The sequence below is a fragment of the Drosophila takahashii genome, chromosome 3L, assembly GCF_030179915.1.
Source record: "Drosophila takahashii strain IR98-3 E-12201 chromosome 3L, DtakHiC1v2, whole genome shotgun sequence".
Lineage (NCBI taxonomy): Eukaryota > Metazoa > Arthropoda > Insecta > Diptera > Drosophilidae > Drosophila > Drosophila takahashii.
The window spans coordinates 9311514-9335830 of NC_091680.1; the positions used below are offsets into that span (position 1 = coordinate 9311514).

The 24317-nt window shown below is 38.9% G+C and overlaps 3 protein-coding genes and 3 long non-coding RNA genes across 19 annotated transcripts; 4 read left to right on the forward strand and 2 right to left on the reverse strand.

The window, feature by feature from the left end:
• Positions 1 to 750: 750 nt before the first annotated feature.
• LOC108059259 (uncharacterized) lies at positions 751 to 2028 on the forward strand. Its single transcript, XM_017144436.3, has one exon. It carries the CDS (start codon positions 945 to 947, stop codon positions 1956 to 1958), a length of 1014 nt encoding a protein of 337 aa, XP_016999925.2. The 5' UTR covers positions 751 to 944; the 3' UTR covers positions 1959 to 2028.
• Positions 2029 to 2056: 28 nt separating this feature from the next.
• Positions 2057 to 4555, reverse strand: Tmem43 (Transmembrane protein 43). Its single transcript, XM_017144435.3, has 3 exons — positions 4119 to 4555; positions 2331 to 2923; positions 2057 to 2268 (listed from the first exon to the last, which is right to left on the reverse strand). The coding sequence occupies exons 1-3, from the start codon at positions 4442 to 4444 to the stop codon at positions 2057 to 2059; spliced, it is 1131 nt and encodes a 376-aa protein (XP_016999924.2). The 5' UTR covers positions 4445 to 4555.
• A 7-nt stretch (positions 4556 to 4562) lies between these two features.
• LOC138913024 (uncharacterized) lies at positions 4563 to 5109 on the forward strand. Its single transcript, XR_011418592.1, has 2 exons — positions 4563 to 4817; positions 4889 to 5109. It is a non-coding gene; the product is annotated as an uncharacterized lncRNA (long non-coding RNA).
• Positions 5110 to 6398: 1289 nt separating this feature from the next.
• On the forward strand, positions 6399 to 7494 carry LOC138913023 (uncharacterized). 2 transcript variants are annotated; one of them, XR_011418590.1, is made up of 2 exons: positions 6399 to 6811; positions 6866 to 7494. It is a non-coding gene; the product is annotated as an uncharacterized lncRNA (long non-coding RNA). The 2 variants fall into 2 exon arrangements; XR_011418591.1 differs by having other exon boundaries at positions 6874 to 7494.
• Positions 7495 to 11573: 4079 nt separating this feature from the next.
• LOC138913169 (uncharacterized) lies at positions 11574 to 12525 on the forward strand. Of its 2 annotated transcripts, none has more exons than XR_011418819.1 (3): positions 11574 to 11677; positions 11733 to 12110; positions 12165 to 12525. It is a non-coding gene; the product is annotated as an uncharacterized lncRNA (long non-coding RNA). The 2 variants fall into 2 exon arrangements; XR_011418820.1 differs by having other exon boundaries at positions 11663 to 11677; positions 11719 to 12110.
• Positions 12526 to 13287: 762 nt separating this feature from the next.
• syd (JNK-interacting protein syd) lies at positions 13288 to 23985 on the reverse strand. 12 transcript variants are annotated; one of them, XR_011418815.1, is made up of 17 exons: positions 23258 to 23985; positions 21409 to 21429; positions 20565 to 20801; positions 20351 to 20506; positions 19888 to 20293; positions 19627 to 19731; positions 19345 to 19380; positions 18825 to 18842; positions 18298 to 18355; positions 18051 to 18229; positions 17762 to 17984; positions 16101 to 17699; positions 15394 to 15614; positions 15132 to 15332; positions 14974 to 15034; positions 14711 to 14800; positions 13288 to 14096 (listed from the first exon to the last, which is right to left on the reverse strand). XR_011418815.1 is itself a non-coding variant. In XM_070215795.1 (16 exons), exons 1-16 carry the CDS (start codon positions 23357 to 23359, stop codon positions 14093 to 14095), a joined length of 3627 nt encoding a protein of 1208 aa, XP_070071896.1. In that variant the 5' UTR covers positions 23360 to 23985; the 3' UTR covers positions 13288 to 14092. The 12 variants fall into 12 exon arrangements, 8 of the variants coding, with proteins under 8 accessions (XP_070071896.1, XP_016999878.2, XP_016999881.2 ...); XR_011418816.1 differs by having other exon boundaries at positions 14705 to 14800; XR_011418817.1 differs by lacking the exon at positions 21409 to 21429.
• Positions 23986 to 24317: the final 332 nt, after the last annotated feature.

Sequence of the window (24317 nt, forward strand, 5' to 3'; positions counted from 1 at the left end):
CCGCTTAGCAATTGTCAGCTCACAAATGTTTCCATAGAGGGCGCCCGTTTCCTTAAACCAGTTTCCCCCTTCCACCAATTTGGCGCTCCTAAATGTTAGATTTCATGGTTTTCTAACAGCAATGTTAAGATACAACGTTTTCTTACATTGGCAGAACTGTTAGTCCTCTGCCGCTGCTCTGCCAATGTAAGAAAACGTTGTATCTTATGTTATGTTAAATTTCCCTAAACTGTTGAATTGCTGAATTGTTGAATTTTGGTCAGCTGTTAATCAGCTGTTCCATACAAAGTCAACTTTCTGAAATTTCAGCAATTCGACAGACTCGGGGCTGTTGAAAATTTTGTTGAATTGCTGAAAAGCCAGAGTTGTCACCTTTTTTTTTTTTAAAGTCGTGGCAACTCTGTAACATTTTAGTATCACCAGTACGCATTATTTATTTTAAAATCAACTTAGAAAGCATATTTGTAATTCTTTTTACCTTGGTAACACTTTTAGACAGAAACTAGCAATAATAAATCAAATTTTACATGCTTTAAGTTCCGTGAAATTTTTCAACAAATAGCAGCTGTTTGAAAATTCAACAGGAACCATTTTGGGTCGTTCCCTTAATTGCTGAAATTTTTTGTTGAATTTTCAACAATTCAGCAATTTAACAGTTTAGGGAATCCCCCAATCATTTTAAAAACCCGCGCCATAAACCTAAATAAATACCACTAGCCAACTATCGATAACAGCGACTGGCGTTGCCAACGCCCGCACTTGTTGCTGTATCGTCACATTCACCCACACACACGCGCAGGCATTACGTCAATATGGCAAACAATCTGTCAAACGGGCAATTACAACAACAACAAGCGTTCGCCCGCATTGACAGTTCGTCAATAGGATTTGGATACAGGATTTGCAGGATTCGGATTCAGATTCGGATAAACTAAGATTCCAAGATGCTCCCCCAAACGCCGCCCCACGGATTGAAGGTGATGTCGGGGGCGGAGGAGAACCGCCACTACCTGCGCGCCTTCATCCAAACCTACAGGGATCTGCCCGTTTTGTGGGACACCTCGCTGCGCGACTACACGAATCGGGAGAAGCGGGCGGAGGCCTACCTCCGCCTGGTGCCCATCTATCACTACCTGAAGCGCGACGCCACCGTGGAGGATGTGAAGAAGAAGATCAACACTCTGCGCACGAATTACCGCAAGGAACTCAAGGTGGTCGAGAGCGCCATGCGTTCGGGCAGTCTTCATAGTCCCCGCTGCTGGACCTTCCAGGAGCTGGACTTTCTGCGCAACTCCGAGAAGTTCCTGGCCGTCAATCCCGCCTTCAAGAACGAACCCAATTTCGCCTTCAGCGAGGGCAGCAATTGCACGAGTGCGTTTCTCGAGGGATCAGGCGCTGCCCTGCATTATTCTGCTCCGCGGGCGGGAGGGCAGACCCCCAATATCTCGGAGATGTTTCACAAATCCTTTGGTCCTCCTCCTCCACCTCCCCCAGCGACGGCGGGAGCTAACCATGTGGACTATGTGACCACCAAGCGAGCCAGACAAACGCCGCCCTGTCCAGGAGGAGGAGGAGGATCTGCAGGCGGTCCAGGACCTACACACAACACCGACGAGCTGCTCAACATTGCCTGCGAATATCTGGCGGGCACCTATCCCGAGGAGGAGTCCATTGCCCGCACCTGGACGCACAAACTCAAGAGATTGCCGCGCGAGCAGCGACTCCTGGCCGAGCGCTTCATCAACGAGATCCTTTTCGAGGCCGAGTCCAACAATCTGCATCGCGGTTCCGTGCAGATCAACAACAGCTTCGAGCCCTACGTTCGCTACGAGGAGCCGCCGAATGGGCACGAGGAGCAGGATAAATCCCAGAGTCCCAGTGTGCACACCTCCAGCGAATCCAAGCCGAATGTATCGGGAGCAGGCGCAGGAGGAGGAGCACCTGGCAGGGAGTTCTAAGTTTAAGTTTATAGTGACTAAGTGTTATTAAGTTTTTATTGGCCGAAAGGGGGTAAATGGCAAACAAGAATCAACAATAAATAAACCTGTAAGTAGGATCAGTCCATTCGCTGGTAGTCGACCAGGTTGCGGGTGAACCACACGTAGGGCGAGGCGCCGGCCAGAAGGAGGCAGGCGCCGATCACAGGACGATGCAGGATCCAGGCCACGGCTGCAATTGTGAGGGCCAAAGAGAAGGCGATGAGCAGGTTGCCCGTCACCGGGAACTGGGGATCCGGAGCCAAAGCCACCAGCAGTGGAACCCGAACAACTAAAAGAGGAAAAGAAAACAATTAAGAACCGAACTAAACCAAAGACTAGGAATAACCTTACACAAGAGGCGCAGAATTTTGGTGTTGCAGGTGACGCCGAAGAAGATGAGCAGCCAGCCGACGAAGCGCCACCACCAGGTGTGCAAAACCTGGGCCCTTGCCTCTAGCCGGAACACCTCCTGGACACTCAGGCTACCCGGATAGACGAGCAGAACGGCCACGCCACGGGATGTTATATAGGGAACCAGTTTGTTGCCCGACAACCTGCCCACCACGCTGAACACCTCGCCCTCCATTCCTGCAAAGCTGAAGAGCAGCCTCAGATCGCCCACTTCCGGATTAAATACATCATTCGTGTGATAGTAGATGCCCAGATGCAGCTTCACGCTGCTATCCTCCGGCCGAATGTCCGAGGTGAGCTCCTGGTAGCCGGCGAACTTGTCCTTCACCTCCGCGCCCAGTTCGTAGCGGCCAATGTAGACGGCATCCGCCACCTGGACGTGGCTCTCGATGGGAAAGTGGCTGGGATTCGTGTGCCCGTGGCGGTTGTAGAAGTTCCGCGAGTCCACGATCTTGTCCCGCCATTCCCGCGTGTAGTAGTAGGTGCGGGAGTCCGATTGCGTCGATCCAACGCTCTCGCCGTAGTTGTGCTCCCTGCAAAATTAAACAATTTAATGAAACAAATTAAAATTTTAAATACGCCGGTGGTTATTCTAAAGGGTTATTAACAATACATTACATTATTAAAAATTTCAAGCCCTGTCTTTTTAATTTATTAAAACAAAATAATATACTTTCCCAAATTGTGCTCGCTGAAAATAAAACAATTTTATGAAATAAATTACAATTTTAAATATGTCGGTGGTTTTTCTAAAGGGTTATGGACAATTTCAAATCCTTAATATACATTTAGTATTAAATATTACATATTTATTTAAAAATAATAATATATTTTCCAACGGCTAAACATCTTCTACTGTTTTGTTTTAAATGAGTCAAGAAATATATTTAAAGTTTCTATTTTTGTTTTCGGCATACCTTATTCAAGGCACTAAGAAATCTGAAAAAGTATTTGTACAAAAAGCCAAAATTATTCTCCATATTGAAAAGATTTCTATAAGAATTACTTTTTATACTTTGGAAAAGATTTCTATAAGAATCACATCTTTTTAAGACATTAGAAATATATGAAATACAAATTATTCTCTATATTGAAAAGATTTGCATAAGAATTATTTTTTGGAAAATTTCTATAAGAATACCATCTTTTTAAGACATTAGAAATACACGAAATACATTGAATATGCTTATGTTTTTTAAATAATTTAGGAAATATAAATTTTTAATACGAATATTTGCGGTGAAATATTTTTAATTACAAATTAAATGGCAAGTAAAGCAGGAATATTGTTTACAGTATAATAAATAATTTTAAAGGGCTGTAAATATAATGTACAATAGACATAAGAAAAATCTAGAAATATGTATGACAATGGTCTTAATGTTTCTTGAAAATTTTAATACAAATAATAAATAATGCAAATTAATAAAATGTTCATATAGTATGTATGCACAAATGTGAACCGCCCACCAATGAGCAAATGACTATATCCAAACATTCCGACTAGAATAAGAAAAAAGTCCCTAAACCAAGATATTACCCTGGGGTAATAATTAATATTTTATGATATACGAATATTTGGCAGTGAAATATTTTTAGTTACAAATTAAAGTAGTACAAAATGTGAACCGCCCACCAATGAGCAAATGACTATATCCAAACATTCCGACTAGAATAAGAAAAAAGTCCCTAAACCAAGGTGACTTAGCTACCCTGTGGAACACTTACACGGTCTCCTCGACCCACTGGTACATTTGGACGCGGCGCCGCAGCTTCACCGCCAGCAGCTGGATGTTGTAGTCCGGTTCGGTGAGCGGTTCGCCCACCAGGATGGGGCCGGACAGGTGGACGATCCTGCCCTCGAGACCCACCTCCTGCTCCTCCTCCGTGAAGCGCACCGAGTAGATGTCGGCGTGCGCCTCGTCCAGGGCCATCATGTTGTGGACGGCGCGTCCCTCGTTCCAGTAGAGCACCGTGCTCCCGGCCGCGAAGAGGAGCAGGCCGAACAGGGCGATGGGCCAGTGGCTACGGAGCGTTTCGTTCAGAGTGGCCATGGGTGCGATGGGATGCGGTTGTCCAGGATGTTTACCATCTGTGGAGCGCCAGGCAGTGCAATAAATAATATTTCCAGCAACAGCTGATTTTGTGCAGTGTGGCCGGGCGGAGAAAGCAGAGAAAGCTGTGAGAAAGAAATTAGTATATCCTTTGAATTTCCAGTATGCACTTCGTGAGCTTAATGGAATATTTTGGCGATCAAGAAGTGGTTGCACCAAAATACAGACGCCTATAAAAACTGGGAATAGTACACCCAGCAATTTAGTTTACAAAGAAATAGAGTCCAGCACCGGCAGAAAACCAGCAATATGAGCAACAAAGAAATGTTAGACTTCTATTCCAATATGGCCCATACCAAGCCGGAATTAACAAGCGAGTATTATATAAAAAAAATTGACAACGAACTGAGGAGGGATCTTAAGTTTAATGATCAAAACCATCAGATACGTTTGAAAGAATTGGAAATTGAAGGCATGTTAAAAATAAAGCAAATGGAACTGGAAATTAAGAAAATTGATTTGGATCTAAAAAAATTTGGAGCTTGAAGTGGAAAAAACAAAGATTGGAAGTCAACTCAAATAGCAGCCGGAAGTCACAATAATTGGTTGTTCTGAAATGTACATTCATTTTAGCATATTGGCAGAAATAAAAATTTTTACTGAAATACCAAGCCTAAAAGCAAAAATTTTTTAATAATGAATTATTAGAAGTAATATGCAGTTATAAAGCTCACCACGGCGTGCTTACTGAGCTTTCTTATCGTAAACATCATATACATATGTATGTATGCATGTTACGACTCCACTAAGAATTAATAATTTTGCATATTCTGGGGTATTCCCCGAATTGATAGTGTGGCCGGGCGGTAATACCAGTAAAAAAGGCATAAGTTTAAGTCTGTGTAAAAATCAGTATATCCCTTGAATTTCTAGTAGGAATTTGGTAAGCTTATTGGAATATTTTGGCGATCATGAAGTGGTTGCACCAAAAGACAAATGAGGAACAATTACAGTCAGTAATTCAGTTCCCGACAGCAAACCAGCATTATGAGTTCTCCAGCCATCGAAGCGCTTCGCCTGGAAATTGTCGAGATGGAGAAGGAACTTAAAAATGAAACGGATCCAGCTCGTGCCAAAAAACTAAAGGAGGAGCTTGAGGAAAAAACAAAGATATGGATTGGATTAATGAGACAGCAGGCGAATATAAATGCATCCCAAGCGATAATAAACAACTGGTAGTCAGGAAGAAATATCGAACTGTATTCCAAGTTATTATACTACAAATACGGAATGTAAAATTGTTAATAAAATTAAATTAATTTACAACTTATGTATATGGAAACACACAGGTGTTGTATATTTTCCTGCCTTACACTTAAACAAATTGTATATTTGAAAATACCTATAAATGTTGTTGTTTTAATATTAAAGATTGTTAGAAATTAACATTTTTAAAACCAACATGGATTTGGGAAGATCAGACCTGTACGACTTTGGCAAGCGGACAAACCATTAAAAAAGAAAAAAAAATTAAAACTAATCAATAACGGTGGCGATCAAGACAAATAAATTAATTCACAAAGAAATAGAGTAGCAAACCAGCAATATGAGCAGTAAAAGAATGGAAAACTTCTATTTCAATATGGACTATACCAAGCCGTAATTAGTATATGTATGTATGTGCATTGTATATAGCTCAAATTTTTTAATAAAAGCTTACTAATTTATTTGCAATTTGCAATAATATTACATCTTTCACAATTTGCAAACATGCGTTACTTTGTTGGGTACTCCTCGGATTCACTGTCTGCAATGAATCACAAAAAACTCAAGGGGTGACTCACAAAAGGGTGGTATACTAGCACCTCGCCAGTGATAAATTTCATGACTTTCTGATGAATTGTTAATAAATATTGCTGCATTGTTATTAAAATACATATTTACACAATAAACCGACAGGCACACTGCAATAAAAACCGTAGATAAAAAACAGTTAGATCATCCGAATTGTTTGCATTTATTTTCATTCATTTCATTAAAAAATGAAGATACTTCGACCAAAATTTTAATGTCAAGTGCGAATAATAGAAAAAAATAAACATAGATACTATTTATTTTCTTGTATTAACCCCGATAAAACTTGTTTACAAATATTTTAAATTTTAAAAATAAACAGTAGCGCGAAGTGGGACCAGATCAAAAAAGATTCAAAACGTTTTAAAATCTTTAAAATGATTGGTATTTCCACAAATAATGTATAGCGTAATATATACATATGTACATATATTAACAGTGTTAATTTAACACACATAAGTACGATCGAGCCCCGCCTGGAAAGACATTAAAAGGAGATCCGCTAAATTAAAGGTTTTTATTTTTCTTAAATAGTTATCAAAATAAAACAAAGTCTTAATTTTACAGGGCTTAAGCTATGGATAACCACGATGTCGATTTTGTGCAGTGTGACCGGGCGGTGAAAGCAGTGAGAAAGGCAGCCTTTTAAGTCTTTATAGAAATCAGAATATCCTTGGAATTTCCAGTATGCATTTCGTAGGCTTATTGGAATATTTTGGCGATCAAGAAGTGGTTGCACCAAAATGCAGATAAAGGTGCGCCTATAAGAACTGGGAATAATACACCCAGTAATTTAGTTCACAAAGAAATAGAGTCCAGCACCGGCAGAAAACCACCAATAAAATAATGGAAAACTTCTATTCCAGCAGCTATATTAAGCCGGAATTAGCAAGCGAGTATTATATAAAAAAAATTGACAACGAACTGAGGAGGGATCTTCAGAGAAATGATCATGAACATCAGATACGTTTGAAAAAATTGGAAATTGAAGGCATGGTTAAGATAAAGCAAATGGAGCTGGAAATTAAGAAAATGGATTTGGATGTAAAAAAATTGGAGCTTGAAGTGGAAAAAACAAAGATATGAAGTCAACTCAAATAGCAGCCGGAAGTCACAATAATTGGTTGTTCTGAAATGTACATTCATTTTAGCATATTGGCAGAAATAAAAATGTTTACTGGAATACCAAGTCTAAATGCAAAGATTTTTTAATAATGAATTTTTAGAAGTAATATGCAGTTATGAAACTACTTATTGTAAAGCTCACCATGTGTTTATTATACGGCGTGCTTACTGAGCTTTCTTATCGTAAATATCAAATACATATGTATGTATGCATGTTATGTATGCATGTTATCAGTCAATAGTATTACGACTCCACTAAGAATTTTTAATTAATAATTTTGAATTGACAGTGTGGCCGGGCGGTAATAGCAGTAAAAAAGGCATCAGTTTAAGTCTGTATAAAAATCAGTATATCCCTTGAATTTCTAGTAGGAATTTGGTAAGCTTATTGGAATATTTTGGCGATCATGAAGTGGTTGCACCGAAAGACAGACAAAGGCGCGCCTATAAAAATCGGGAACAATTACAGCCAGTAATTCAGTTCAAAAAGAAATAGAGTCCCGACAGCAAACCAGCAATATTCATAAAACGGACAAATATGAGTTCTGCAGCTCTCGAAATGATGCTCTCACTGATGCGCCTGGAAATTGTCGAGATGGGAAAGGAATTAAAAAATGAAACAGATCCAACTCGTGCAAAAAAACTAAAGGAGGAGCTTGAGGAAAAAACAAAGATATGGATGGAATTAGTAAGGCAGACTGCAAATGTGCAAGTAAGCACCGCGATTTTGAACAACTTGTAATAGGGAAAAATATGAAACTGTATTCCATATTATTATTTCCAGGGAACGTAACTGTTATAAGTTTTATTTTAAAAATCACACTTTAACAGTTATTTTCTGATTTGTAAAGTAAAACTCAAAGAATAACTGTTATTTTTTGAGTTTTATAATAAAAGTTGACAAATAACAGTTATTCGTCGTGATCAAAAATAAAACTCAAACTTGATTTATGGCGATTTTGTGGGTAAACAAAATTTTAAAAAAATATAGGTATAAAATATGCGCGGTTGCCTTTTTTAACAAATTTTTAGTAAGTTATAAAAAGCACGGGTATCATGTTTTTTTTAATTATTTCATTTTTTCAAAATTGTCAAGGGAATAACTGTTATTCATAAAAATCAAAAAATAACAGTTATTTTTTGAGTTTTTTTATAAAAATCAAAAAATAAAAATCATTACGGATTTGTAAACTACAATGGCTAATAAAAATTGTGGTGTATTTAAAAAATTTTTAGGACCCTTCTAAGTGCGTGATTTTTTTGTATGAAAAATTTACAATAACAGTTATTTTCGTTCCCTGATTATTTCACAACTGACATGGAAACACACAGATGTTGTATATTTTTCCGCCTTGAACTTAAATAAATTGTATATTTGAAAATACATATAAATTTTGTTGTTTTAATACTTTAGATTGTTATGGGCTGCCTTAAATGGCAAAGGATGGCAAACAAACAAACTAATAAAAAAACCAAAAATCTAAAAAAAATGTTTTTTAAAATAAATAAATACAAAACAAATTTAAAATTACTAAAAGTAAACCTAATATTTTGGGCAATTAAGGGAACGACCCAAAATGGTTCTTGTTGAATTTTCAAACAGCTGTTATTTGTTGAAAAGTTTCACGGAACTTAAAACATGTAAAATTAGTTTTCTTATTATTAGTTACTGTCTAAAATACTTAGCAAGGTAAGAAGAACTACTAATAGACCTTCTAATTTGATTTTAAAGTTAATAATGCGAGCCGATGATAGTAAAATGTTGCAGAGTTGCCATGACTTTTAGTGAAATAAGGTGACAACTCTGGCTTTTCAGCAATTCAACAAAATTTTCAGCAGCCCCGAGGCTGATGAATTGCTGAAATTTCTGAAAGTTGACTTTGTATGGAACAGCTGATTAACAGCTGACCAAAATTCAACAATTCAGCAATTCAACAGTTTAGGGAATCCCCCTTTTATATTTAGCGATAAAAAGTGGTTGCACCGAAAGTCAGACAAAGGCGCGACTATAAAAATCGGGAATAATACAGCCAGTAATTCAGTTCAAAAAGAAATAGAGTCCCGACAGCAAACCAGCAATATACATAAAACGGACAAAAATGAGTCTCGAAAGGAAGCGCTGGGAAATTGTCATAATGGAGAAGGAATTAAAAAATGAAACAGATCCAACTCGTGTAAAAAAACTAAAGGAGGAGCTTGAGGAAAAAAAAAAGATATGGATTGAATTAGTGAATCAGACTGCAGACAGATCCAACTCGTGGGAAAAAACTAAAGGAGGAGCTTAAGGAAAAAAAATTGAATTAGTGAGGCAGACTGCAAATGTGCAAGTAAGCACCGCGATGATGGAAAAAATTTTAAACTGTATTCCATAATTATAATTTACATATTATACATATTCCATATTATTATTTCACAACTTACATGGAAACACACAGATGTTGTATATTTTTCCGCCTTGTACTTAAATAAATTGTATATTTGCAAATACCTATAAATTTTGTTGTTTTAATATTAAAGATTGTTATGGGCTGCCTTATATTATAAACAAACATTAATAAAACCAACAAGGATTTTGTAAGATCAGACAGGTTCAACATTGGCAAACGGACAAACCAATTACAAAGGAAAAAAAATTAAAACCAAGCAAAAAGCGGTGGCGATCAAGAAGAGCTTGGAACGAAATAGGTAACAAATAAAGCTAGTAATTCAATTCAGATGAAATAGAGTCACGGCAGCAAACCCGCAATATGAGCAATAAAAGAATAGAACACTTCTATTCTAATATGGTCTATACCAAGCAGCCCCTTAACTTCTTTTACTTCACATTTCTTAATAAAAGCTTACTATGCAATAATGCAATAATATATTTCATATTTCACAACTTACAAACATAAGTGTTTCCAAACAGCTCGTGTAATATTTGTCTGCGCTTTACTTTAATGAATTTCAAAATTAAAAATTAGGGTGGGTCGATTTGGATCTTTTGAGCCAAATCTGGCTCTTTTTTTTTGCGTTGGCTCCTTGGCCCATTTATATTGAATTTGGCTCTTTGCAAATAGCGATTAAAAATATTTTAAACTTGAAAAAATCGAATTCATTTTTTTATTAATGCATTTTATTGTTTGCAATTTTAAATGTTTTTAAATTTTTTAAATGTTTTGTTATTTCTTTGTTTATGTTTTTATATTACTCTCTTATGATTAAAGTTAAATAAAATCAAAATAAATAATAAATAAAAATTTGGCTCTTTTTTATTAAAATTGGCTCATTTTTAATATTTTTTCGGCTCATAAAAAATTTTTTAAGTGGCAACCGTGATTGCAAATGCGGAGGGTCAACGTGGTTAGGCATATATGTCGTTCCTTTGAAAATATGGCTTATAAATTCCCGGAGATTGTTTTCCGCCCAAACGATTTATTACTTTTTTCGCGTCCATTCAAGTTTATAAAATTAAGGGCTACTGTGATATTTCTCATCAAATACTGGGTTTTTTTCTTTTGCAAATGCGGAGGGTAAAACGTGGTTTTTAAGATATAGTTTCTTTTGCAATATTGCTTATAATTCTTCCTAGATTACGTTCCCCCCCTACGATTTATCACTTTTTTAGGCCCATACCAATCGACCCAGTCTAATGCACATATGTATGTTTTAATATTAATAATATTCATATGTTGGGTACTCCCCGGACTCACTGTCGGCAATGAGTCAAAAAACTCAAGGGATGACTCACAAAAGGTACCCCCTTTTACTAGCACTTTGTCAGGGAGTCTTCTGGAAATTTATAATGACTTTCTGATAAATTGTTAATAAATATTACTGCATTGTTATATATATTGACACAATAAACCAACAGGCACACTCTGCAATAAATGCCGCAGATAAGAAAACAGTTAGATCACACGAATTGTTCCATTTATTTTCTTCATTAAAAAAATTAAGAGCAATAACTTCGACCAAAAAATTAATGTCAAGTGCGAATAATAAAAAACAAAAATAGATACTATTAATTTTCTTGTATTATTCCCGAAAAAACTTATTTACAAATACATAGTTTAAAGTTTAAAAATGAACGGTAGCGCGCAGTGGGACCAGAACAAAAAAGATTCTAATCGATTTAAAATCTTTAAAATGATTGGTATTTCAGGAAAAAAAATATATGGCGAAATATATATACATATGTACATATATTCACACACATAAGTACGATCGAGCCCCGCCTGGATAGACATTAAAAGGAGATCCGCTAAATTAAAGGTTTTTATCTTTCCTAAGAAATTATCAACAATAAAATAAAGTCTTAAATTTACAGGGCTTAAGCTATGGATGACCACGATGTCAATTTCTATATTTGGCATGACTTTACAAATGGCCAAGGTGGTGGTAAGGAGGAAATCAGCGCTCTCCGTAAAATGATGATTGAGCAACGTGGCCAGAAGGAACTAAAGAAAATGGATCACGAGCATGAGATTCGTATTAAAGAAATGGAACTTCTAGCTGCGCTTAAAATTAAACAACTGGAGCTTGATACAAAGAAAATTGAGCTCGAAATGCTAAAAATGGGGCCGAAGAAGGGTCCAAATCAACAATAACTTTGTATTGCTATATACATATATATATATATTCACACACATAGGTACGATCGAGCCCCGCCTGGAAAGACATTAAAAGGAGATCCGCTAAATTAAAGGTTTTTATTTTTCTTAAATAGTTATCAAAATAAAACAAAGTCTTAATTTTACAGGGCTTAAGCTATGGATAACGACCATGTCGATTTCACTATTTGGAACGGCTTTGTAAATGGCCAAGGTGGTGGTGGTAAGGAGGAAATCAGCGCTCTCCGTAAAATGATGATTGAGCAACGTGGCCAGAAGGAACTAAAGAAAATGGATCACGAGCATGAGATTCGTATTAAAGAAATGGAACTTCTAGCTGCGCTTAAAATTAAACAACTGGAGCTTGATACAAAGAAAATTGAGCTCGAAATGCTAAAAATGGGGCCAAAGAAGGGTCCAAATCAACAATAACTTGCTAATCCTCCGCTATGTATGTCATACATAAATTTGCTAAAAAAAACCACATTAAAATGCATTTCTAAAAATTAAGTTTGATTTATTATGCATTTTCGTGGGTTACCGAACAGGACTTCCAGCTTATTATATATATTAAACTCATATATGTATGTTTAAGTACAAAATAAATACCTATTTTAATTTACGGGGATTCCCCTATTTCAAACAATGGCGGTATATACCAAATCGACAGTTTTGTGTGGCCAAATGCAAATGCACATTACAGTCTAAGAAATACCAGAATTTTATTAGTTTGTGAATTGGAAAATACTTTATAAAGGTCATAAAAATCCTGAAATATGTTTAATGAAATAAATTTAAAAACGAAGTTGGTGTAACACGGAATAAAAAGATTGGTTGGCGTAAACAGACCCATTTTTGCCGAACATATATGAACAATTAATCAAACAGGAATACTTACCAACCAATTGTTGATCGCGTTAATGATCCGACCATAAACATAGTACAAGAAAAATAATAAAAAAAAAATCTCATAGATAATTTTAAAGTACCCATGATAATTAGAAGAAAAGGAATATTAAATCCAATTTAGTTGCTATTTTATGAATGCTTCGGTCTTTATTTACAGTAAATATTTGCTGACATTTTTTGTCATCATAATTAATTTAATTTTTTATCATAATTAATTTCGACAAGTCAAGCTAAAGCTAATACGTTAGCATAACTTATAAATTTTCTTTTTGTTATGATACCGTTCTGCAAAAGAAATATCACTTGCCTGGCGCCATCAGAAGTCCTTTGAAAATCGAAGCGTATTATGTGACAAATCATGAATTTTGGTCAGTATTGTTTTATTTCTAAACATAGGCTTACAAACAAATGAATAACAATCAAAGTTAAGGCTTGAAATTTAACTAAAGTTTAAAATTATTTAACAAAATAACTAAACATAAATTGCTCATCATCGCGCTTCACAATAAAATTAAAATATGAATACAAGAAATTAAGATTCTACTACATTTTTGGACAAAGAATCACGCAGAAATCCCCTTGAAAAGGCGCACTTTCCTATATCATGTTTAATTATATTTATATGTATATTTAAATGTAAATGTGGTGTTTTTGTGTCTATGCAAAATACATAACTTGCTGCCAGCAGAGCGCATAAAATTTACAAATTTAAATCTTATTAAACTCTAGTATATATGTATATATATCTTGAAATATTTAGCTGGCTATCACTGACAAATAACTTTGCAGGTTTTATTTTTGGTTTAATTGAAGCAATAAGAAACAATTGAGGATGCCTCGCGGCCCAAATCTGAAAATTATTTAACTAAATTATTTTATAGAACCCATTTTGTCATCGTGGTAGTTTTTTAAGTTAGGTTAGATAAATACTAAAATTTAAGGTATTCTTTTCGCTAGCCTGCAGTTGTGTAGTTTCACACCGTATTATAAGATTATACATGTATGTATATATATGTATTCATATAACTGTTATAAATATTCATTTGCACTTAAACCAAAGAATCGGTTTTAACGTTGACTAACATGCCACACAATCAAGTAACTCTTATCGCCTCGATTTTCGATCGTTTGATTTGGTTCCAGTTGAATACTGTTCTCCATGTCGTTATCATCTGAAAAGAGTCCATAAATTTTCATTAGTTTTCAAAGTTTTAGAGTGACGTTCACACAAATAGCCTATAGGAATGTTGGATTAGTGATTCACAGCAAAACTACAGGGTATCGTTAAGCTCCGATAATTTACAAAGATTATACAGGGCACATTACAGTTGGGAAGTCTTGGGTTTTATGTTTTAGTAAGCAGTTAACCAAACTGTGCAAAAGTAATTTGTAGAAGTTTGTACAAAAGTATTATTTTTAAATATAAATTAAACAAAATTTATAAGTATAACGTATTAAAATAAATTAAATTAAAATGTTGTGTATAAGATATTATTTAAGTAATTCCGTTCTTAGGAAAAGTATAACCCTTCAAAATATTTTCAATATTTTTTACAAATTTCCAACGCTGAAACTTAAATATGGTAAATACGGATATTGTTTAGGACAAGGAACATGGTACACCAATGGATTCGATTGTGCGAAAAGACAGTAATATGTGCAATAAGTGTGCTTCAAATTGAACCGTCTTACAGCCATGAAACGCACCGTGTAGGAAGGAAAATTGTGTGCCGATTGGAACAATAAAGAAAAACATGAATTAAATAATAAAGGGACTTGCGTAAACCTGCTTAGCGGTCTAGTTCAGTTCAGGTCACGGCTGAGGGAAATGCTGCAATCCACTTTTGGGATCCCATCCTGCTACAGATTGAACGTTCTACGGATGGGCCAGAAATTGCACAATTAAATCGCATCGAGGGCAAAACAAAAACAAATAAAATAAGGACATTAACAAAATAAAGAAAACTAAGCATTCAATTAAATAAGGAAAATTAAAAGAGCAAAGCGAAAAAAGAATAGAAATCAAAATGAAAATAAATCAAAGCTTACGTATCGACTTTCCAAACTATCAAGTGCGCTGCATTATCACTAGCATCGAACTTATCATGTCCTGCAGATGGGATGGAATATGGAATGGTTATAGACGACGGCTCAGAGCTTCGATGCCCGATCCGTTTCATCCGGCGGATGACTCGGCGGCCACTTACTTATGCGAAAATCGATGTAGCCCTCGCCGCCGCACATGACCAGCATATCGGGTCGCTTGTTGCTGAAGGTCAGACCGCCGTTCAGGTTCGGCTGCTGCAGCATGGGCACCGAAACGAAGAACTTCACCGCATCCCGGTGGCCGTGGAAGGAGAGTTGAGCGTTGGCCATGCAACAGAGCGGCATCTGACCATGGGGATCGGCTGTCGAATGGGGATAACAAAAATCAATCAGAAGGTCTGGTAAACAGTTTATATTTCTCACATGACGACTTCGGCTGCACTTCGGCCAGTGGCACCGAGATAATCACGCCGTTGCTGGTGCCGATCCACAATCGGTTGCAGGACACCATCAGCGCGGTGATGCGGACGAAGCTAAAGCCCAGCTTGCCGGTGCCGAGCATCTTGGAAACATACGGCTCAATGTCCACGTCCTGCTTGTGCTCAAACGTATACGTGTTGTACAGCCGCAGCGTGGAGTCCAGTCTAAAAAAAGTATAAGAATTAATAAATAAATAAGAACTAGAGCCCTGCGTAAATCATTCAACTTTTCTTTTATCATAGTATGCCATGAAATTTTTGCTTTGTTTAATTTAATTCTATGTGCAATTAATTAAATGTTTTTCTTATTCATTTCAAATTGAATAAATGAATAATTTTTTTGAATTTATCACATTTTTTTGTACTTTCTTTTGAGAACAAAAAGTGGAAATTTTTTTACAAATCAATGTTAACTGCTTAGTAAATAAAATTCAGGCAGATTTAATCTCAAAATTATGGGCCGTTCTTCTTCAAAAGAAATTGTCGTTTGAATTATTTCTATTAAGCTCAAAATTCAAATTCATTCAATTCTATTAAACTCAAAATTCTAGTTATTTCATTCATATAAATCAAAAAAATTCAAAATAATTCATTGAATCCACTCATGCAGGGCTCTAATAAGAACTTGGAAAAAACCGTAGTGAAACCCACCTTATGGATACCCAGACGCCCGCTCCCGTGGCCGCCATCTGGCGCACCTGGCTCTCCTTGCGCGGATGCGCGTCCAGCGAGTGCACAATGTTGAGCGATACGGGGTCAACGATAAAGATCTTGTTGCGGTGCGCCGCCCAAATGCGCTCGCCGGCCACACAGAGGCAACGTATCGAATGGTTGCGATCACCGAGCGTCACCAGGTGATAGCTATTCAGATCCCATTGGCCGTCTGTCTGGCGGCGGAACACGGCCAGCTGGGCATTGGCCAGCGCCACAACGACCCTCGCCTCGACATGCACAATCGCCAGCACAGCGTCCGGCAGGAGAACCCGGTGCAGGCACTCGTGCCACCTGCCCACGCTGCTGTGCACGTACAGCCAGCCATCCTGGGCGCCCAGCCACATCGTGGGACCCACCGAACTCATTGCCGGCTCATCACGATCCTTGGTCTCCAGTATGGGATTCAGCGATTTGGTGGCAAACAGTAGATTGCTGTTCGTGTTATTATTGTTGATCGTCGTCGTTGGCTGGCCATCGGTGGCGAGACGCTGGGGAGCACCAGGCAGCGCCTGGCGTATCTTGATGGCCTCCACATTGCCCAGAGGCTCTTCGGCACTAACAGCCGGTAGCTGCTCGTTGGACTTTTCCGTGGCCTCCTTGGCCTCCTCCTCCTCCTTCTGCTCATCCTCCGACTTGGGTTTAACCCGGACAAACTCCACTTTGCCGAGTAGCTCGGCACCCTCGCCGGGTCGCTGCAGCATCTCACCCGCCTTGACCACCTCCGACTGCTCCAGCAGCGCATAGTCGCTCTCCATGGCTCCCTGGACGGAGGCAATGCAGAGCAAATGCGATGCGCAGATGGGGAAGGCATCCAGAACGGTCGCCGATTGATTGGCATCCACCACACTGACCGTACTGGCGGCATGGGTGCTTGTGCAGATCCACACAAACGAACTGAGCTGCGTCTCAGGCTCCAGCGTTTCCAGGCTGACCCTCGCAATCTGCCGGTCCAACGCCTCCATGCTCTGATCGGCCGTCGGACTGGTTATCTCGGCTATTTTGAGCGTAGATTTCGGAGCATATGGTGAGCTGGCAGGTATCAGTGATTGCCCGTTTTTTGTGAAGCCTCCGTGAAGATTAACGCCTGCCGCACAGAACACCTTCATGTGCGGCGAGGCCTCCGCCAGGGGATTACAGTAAACGGGAACGGGTACACCGCCCGAATGACGGCTGGGATTCGCCTCCTGGCTGGCCTTGTTAATCGGCAGACTCCAACCGTAGGCATGCAGGCGGCCATCCTCCTTTTGGACATGGGCACGTAGCTGGCGGTACTGCTCCCTCCTCCGCGCACTAATCCTCTCGGAGCTGCCCTCCTCGGCATAGTCCTTCGGCATGATGAGGGCATTGGCAAGACCAGCGCTGGCCGGATGCACTGGTGGCTGGCCGCTGGTTAGGGCCAGGCGATTGTCCCCACCTCCACCGCTTCCTCGGCTGGGGGATCCGTGGCTGTGGGCAGGGCTTCCTCCGCCGGTGTGACGAAACATCGGCCCCCCTCCGAGACCGTCCGCAACGCGTTCCGTTGGGCGGTTTGAGGGGCTGTTTATAGGGAAATAACATTTAATACAAATTATTGCGGAAGACTTGTAAAAAAAACTTACGTAAAAAGATTACTAAAGTACTTCCAAATGCTCTGCTTCGACTTCCTGTCTAAATTATCTACGGTACGCGAGGCGCGGAGTATTTCCGTGAGACGCACTGCCTCCTGCAGCTCCATCAGACGTTCCTTGTACTGGTTACGCTCCATCAGCACCATGGCCATCTCCACGCGGGTGAATCTCTTGCGCTGGGCCAGCGGCACATCGTTCTCCTCTTGTTCGGTGTCTAAAATGGATTGGGTAAAGCCAGAATTATTACTTGGAAACCCCTGTATAAGCAGATAGAACTCACTTTGCTGCTTGACCTGCTCCTTGGCCTTTTTCAGCTCATCCTCCAGCTCGCTGATGCGCTGCCTCAACTTGGTCCTCGATTGCTGCATCGCATTGAGCTCCTCGCGAACGATTTCCACCTCTCCAGTGAGTTCATCCACTTTCACAATTAAATCGTCCTTGACAATATTGAGCGCATTTCTATAAGGAGAAGAAGGAAAGGTTTACAATTGATTTTTGCTAATTGATTCCCTTTGGGGGACACTCACTTGGTGGCCAGCAGCTCGTTGTTTTCCATGATGAGATTTTCCACCTCCTTGCCCATGCCTGGAAAATGATTGAAAGATTAATAATCGGCAATACTCAGGGAATTCATTGACAAAACAAGTGTAAAAGCGTTAGGAAAATGCAAGTGAAACTCAAGTGTATGTTATGTGGAATATATGGATTTTGGGAAGCTACAAATGAAATAAATAAATGAATGTAAGATGCTGGCAAACCTTCACATATTGCATTCATCAAAGCAGGAAGAAAAAACCCAGAACCAGATCAAGAAATAAACTAAAGACTACCGAGCTACAGAAAGAATGGAGGAACTAAAACCAAATGATATGGCATAATACAACTGGGGGAATTCTAATCACCAAATTAAGTTAGGGTTTTATAAGAATTATCAAAGAGCGATGCTGGGCGATTTTGGGGGATAACTACTTACGGTGCTAAGGGGGCAATTATAATAGTTGGGAGCTACTTTATCGATAGTTATGAGGGTGTTTGTAGCGCACTTCAGACTTACCAAAATAGTTGTCGTTAGCTTCAAAGGATACAATGCAAATATAGTTGTTGTTTGTGGATTGTGTTTAGTAATTGCAAGAGAAATTTTTGTTTGGTTTTTTTGTTGTGGAAGGAAACGAAATGTTTTGGATTTGGGCAAGTAGAATTCGGCATAAAAGAAAGAGAAATTTCATTAGAGGTCTTGTTAATAAAATTTTATTTGTTTTTTTTTTCTAAATTTCAATACGTTTTTCTAATTTGCTAATGCTCTCTAGCAGACTGACACACTTTCGAGCTCATAATTTCCAACAGATATCACAAGGGAAATGCACACACAATACGCAACTAGTGAAGATCCTTAATCTCTCTTTTTAAAAGTGAGACTGTCTAGTCGAATCTCGCATGATATTTGATGTATTTACAGGTTATATAGATGAATCCATATATGTAGGAATTATATGGTGGTTGTGGCTGAGTTTCTTGTACTTGGCTTTGCTCTTGCTGCTGTGGTTGATGGTCTTGAGTGGTTGAGTGGTACCTACCTGAGGACGCATACTCTCCGGGATGAACCCAGCTGCCTGAAGGGTTTGGCCACGAGGTTTAGATTAGTTCCACGAAAGTGTTTAGTGCACGGGATTGCAAAATAATAGGGAAGAAAGAGGATATTGGCATTGAATACAGCATTTTTGAGCATTACTTTCAGGTCTGTAGTTATGTGGACTTTATAATTAGAGGATATATGTAAATCCTTCTTTTAAAAAGCACATACTCAGTCACTTTTTTGATTAGCAACATTTGGGGTGCACTTTCACCGGACTTCTCACCTGTGACAATCTCATTCTCTTCGCTCTCCTCATTGTCCTGGAAGGACAGCTCTTGGTAGAGATTGTTATCCGAGCGCTGCTCCTTTTTGGTGGTCGAACGACCAACTGGGATCGGGGATTTGGGTTGGGTGGTTCGGAGTTTCGGTGTTGTTTTTGTTTAGTTGAGTTAACACAAAAATCAAGAGAAGAGAGGAAACATTAGTACGGTGAGCGGTTGAGTAGAAAGCCGAGGGATGTGTTCCTTGAAACCCCAGCACCTACCATTTGTGGGCACATTTGGCACAACGGGACTGCTGTCGGGGCTCTGGGGCGAGGTGGCCTGATGCTGCTGCTGCAGCGGATCGGTGGCAGCTCCACGCTCCACCGTACCGCTCAGATTGTCCAGCTCGTTCTGCAGCGAAGGGGGACCGGAGTCGTCTGACTGGCTGCCCACACTGCAAATGGTCTCGGTGTCGAGCATCACCGAGTTCTCCAGCGAGGCGAAGCCATAGGAAACGGGTCCCGAGCTGCGAGCCACGGGATTCAGCCTCGCCCGACTGACATCCATGCGATCGGAGGCGGTGCTCATTTGGGAGTGCGTCGAGCCCATCAGCATCTTGGTGCGTTCCATGTAGTCCACATGGTTCTTGAACAGCTCCGTGTACCGCTCGTGCAGTTTGTTGTACTCCTAAAAGGGTAAAAGTTGTTAATTAGGAAAATTCGCAATGCTCTTTTATAGGCTTACCTTCTTGAGATCTGCCTCCCGCTCCTCCAAACGGCTGGCGTGCTCCAGACTGTTCTTGTGCTTCAGTTCCAGCATCCGCACAATGCTCTCCACCGATTCCAAGCGCGTGGCCAGCTCCTTATTCTCCTGCTCCGCTAGGTCCTCGGCCTCCAATAGCTATAGAAATAAAATGATATTTAATTTGATGCTTTAAACATGCACCCTTTTTAATCACCTTCTGTTCGGACTGTTTGCGGGCGCTCTTTTCCCGCTCATATTGTGTCACCAGCTGCTCATTGTCCTCGCGCAGCAGCTCCACCTCCACGTCCTGCTCCTGATTGATGCGATACGAGGCATCCAGGCACTCCAGCACGTTCACCAGCAGGGGCATCAGGTTCTTAACCACATCCTCGTCGTAACGATTGATCATCCGCTCGAACTCCTGATAAATGCTGCCCGCCAGTTGTTGGACCTGCAAAAGGATGTGCATCAGTCGAGTTAGCTTTGATTTCGGGCGAGTCAAAGGGACAACAAAGTGCAATTGATTAGTAGAATAGCAAGAAAAACAGGAAGAACCTATGAAAATCCTTGCAAAGATTTTTTCTAGGGTATTTAGATAGGTAACCTTATAGAGTAGACTCCATAAAGATTTCTATTTACAAAACATTAAACATAATTACACAAACGAAGAGTCTAAGAAGTAAAGATAGTTAGGAAACTCCCACTTAATGCCTTAATTAAATCGGTTAACATAATTGCGGTTTGTGGCCGCTGTTTTTATGAATGGAAAGCTCTTGAAATATGATAAAAAGCCCCCAGTCATGCATTTGGTTATAAACGAAGGTGGAAAAAGTGATTATTCCCGCTAAATAATAAAACCGAGAAAGGTTAAGGCCGTCACCTTTTCGACTTTAAATTGTTAGTAGAAAACTGTAAACAAAACGAACAATTGCTAGGCGTGTAAAATGTTTAAACTAAGAATATATATCGTGCATTTACGTATCGAAATGTGAGTAACAACAAAAAGAGTATAGGAAGGAAATTAAATAGACCACAAACGAAAAATTTGGATAACTCACGATGCTGACAACCTGTTCATTCTGAAAGAGAAAGAAAAGAACAAAAACAAGGTGTAAAGGACACATAAAAACAAAATTTTAACAAATTGATTAACTGAAAATTGTGAAATGGAACCCATAATGTAAATAGGTGCAAAATGAGTGGGTGAGTGCTGTGCAAATTAATTACGATAAATGTGTCAAATAAAAAATAACAATGATAATTAAATGAAATTAGAAAAACCATGCGTTTCCAATTATTTGAGTCATTTTAATGATAAAATCTATAATATATTTTTAGAAGCATATGGTTATTTCTAAAATAATATATTTTTCGTTTAACTTATGAGTTTTACATAGGGTTTAGCACGCAAACTCCCTTCTCTAAACAAAAACCCGTCATCCGCCCAAGGTTGGGCACACTTATAAGGCCAACTAGCTTAGTATTCAAACATTTTTGGCCAGACTTGTTTCACAAATAGTATCTGCGGTTGTTTGGGCCAAGAAACCAGTTTTCAACGGAGTGCTTCCCGCTTGAAATTGCTGCGACCTCATTACTCAATTAACAGGTAGCTTATCAGCGAAACATGTGCGCCAAGAACCAAAACCGAAGAACCAGGGGAACCTGATGAGCTCATTTGGGGAGGTGGAAGGAAGTGACACTCATATGAGTGTAAATCAAGAGGGGAGACCCCTCTGATTTAATTTGCATAGCCCGATTAAAGCTGGCGAAGCTGATAAAGTGCAAAATCAATCGGGGAATTGGGGTGAAAAATAAAAATAAACTTGACTGCAGAGATGGGGGGAATCGAATATAAAGAGGCCACACTGCCAACAATATGGAATTTATGGCTATAAAAATCGATTGACTGTAATGTTGTCATATGATGATATGATGGAAGGTTTTTGAATCTTTAAAGATAGCAAGTAGCAAAGAATTTATTTGAAAATCTTGAATTTTTAATGTATCATCGGAACTCAAAAGAACTCCAGTTAGTGCTCCCAAATTTTCTTTCTCTGCAAAAGATTGCGTGAGGTGGTCATAAAATTTGAGGGCCGACTGACTGAGTTTATTGATTTCTGGTCCCCGGCTTTTTACCCTCCTTTGCTCTCTCTAACTCTCTTTTTCTACCCATTTTTGGTTGCTATTTTTCGCCAGTTTGAATGTCAATGACCAGAGGCATCAGCTGATGCATAATAAACAATTGTTGGATGCGTTTTTACATAATTAAGCATATGTATGTGTATAAAGAAAGAGAGAGAATAAGCGATGAGCAAAGAAAGCATATTTCTGCGATTGTATTTCCGCTTGGGACACTTTTATAGCCTCATTATCTCGTGTTTGTGTTCGTGTTCCTTATATGGGTAGGCCTGAATGTTGATGTTAAGGAGCAGAGACCCAAAAGATTAAACCTACATACCGTTATCAAAGTCAAGGGAGAATCAGAAACGCCCGTATGAATCAGTGAATTGTACATATTAGTCAATGTTTTTCATTATTCTTACTAAAAATATGTTTTTTAAGGAATTTTTGAGCGAAATCTTTGAATTGCTTAGATTTATTTGATTATTTGCCTCTTTGTTTATATATAAATTAAATAAACGAATTAAAGATTTTTTGATTGAGATATTCAAGTGTTAATTTAATAATGACGGATGTTATAACTTCCAGGAAAAACTTGTATTTCCGTTTAGAAAATTTAATTTTACAGTAATGTCTAATATACATATCTGCATTATAGGAAAAATCGTTGGGTAGATGAGTGACTTAAAACCCGATCTTATACTATACCCCGTTCTTGTTATGTTTTTTTCTGTATAATCAGATGGTAAAGCCGATGAATGGGGGCTTTTGTGGACTGATAATCACCTTCTCCGACATGACCATGTTGTTGTCCTCGGTTCCGTAGACCGTTTCTGCTCCCGACTGAGGTCCTCCATTGTTGAGCAGAGCATCATCGTTGTCCATCATGTTGAATGGGGTTTATGTGGATCCAAAGATCTCTCTCTCTTTATAAAGGGTATTTCTCCTCCAGGCAGCTTGTGGGTGGGGCGGGGGTGGTGCACTTGACTGCTGTTTGGGTCGTACGTCACGCGTTAACCGTTATGCAGGCAATGGCTTTTCAACCCCACCAGAGCAACAACAACAAAGTAGGGGAGAAAGATAGAGAGAGAGGGAGAGAGAGACTCCCGTCGCACACAAACACACACTTGACTTTTCGATGATTTGTTTTGTGTCACTCGTATTTATATTTCGACCGAATCTCTAGTATTTATATTTAAATAAATTGCACCTAAGCTGTTTCTGCGTGTCACTTTTTATTTGCGTTTTTCGTTTGCGCCCCTCTTCCGTCTCTTTCCGTTCCATTCACAAAATTTGATTGACTAGATTTCATCGTTTTTTGCGTTAGCTTTTCGCTGCGTTTTCACCGCAGATTCTCGCGAATTCCACTGCCCACGCCTCCGCGGCCATCCGATGCGTACGATTGAGCATTAAATTATAGCAAATTCGGGAATTTTCACAGCATTTTAGCAATAAATATTGGAACACTTTGCAGCTCAGCGATTTTAGTGTGGGTGTGGGTGTGACTGTGTGGCGGGTTGGCGAAAAATACCAGTCGTCTTGCAGTAAAAATGTGGTATTCTTAAATATATGATAGAAAGTCACACCAAATAACTTATTCCCAAATATTTATATTTTTCATTTTTTAAACACATTTCATAGAATTTAAAAAAATCCTGGCTGCATCATTAATATTTTTATTATTATAATTTTACCACAAGTCACAAAGCTTAAAAAAAAAGCCAAATGGCGAGGTGGTTTTACGCCGTTCAAATAATAAAAAAAAATCGTCGTAATTTGTTGTACAAATTTTAATTTATTATTTTATAAATTTTACAAAAACCTTAATAAAAAGAATAAAAATTTA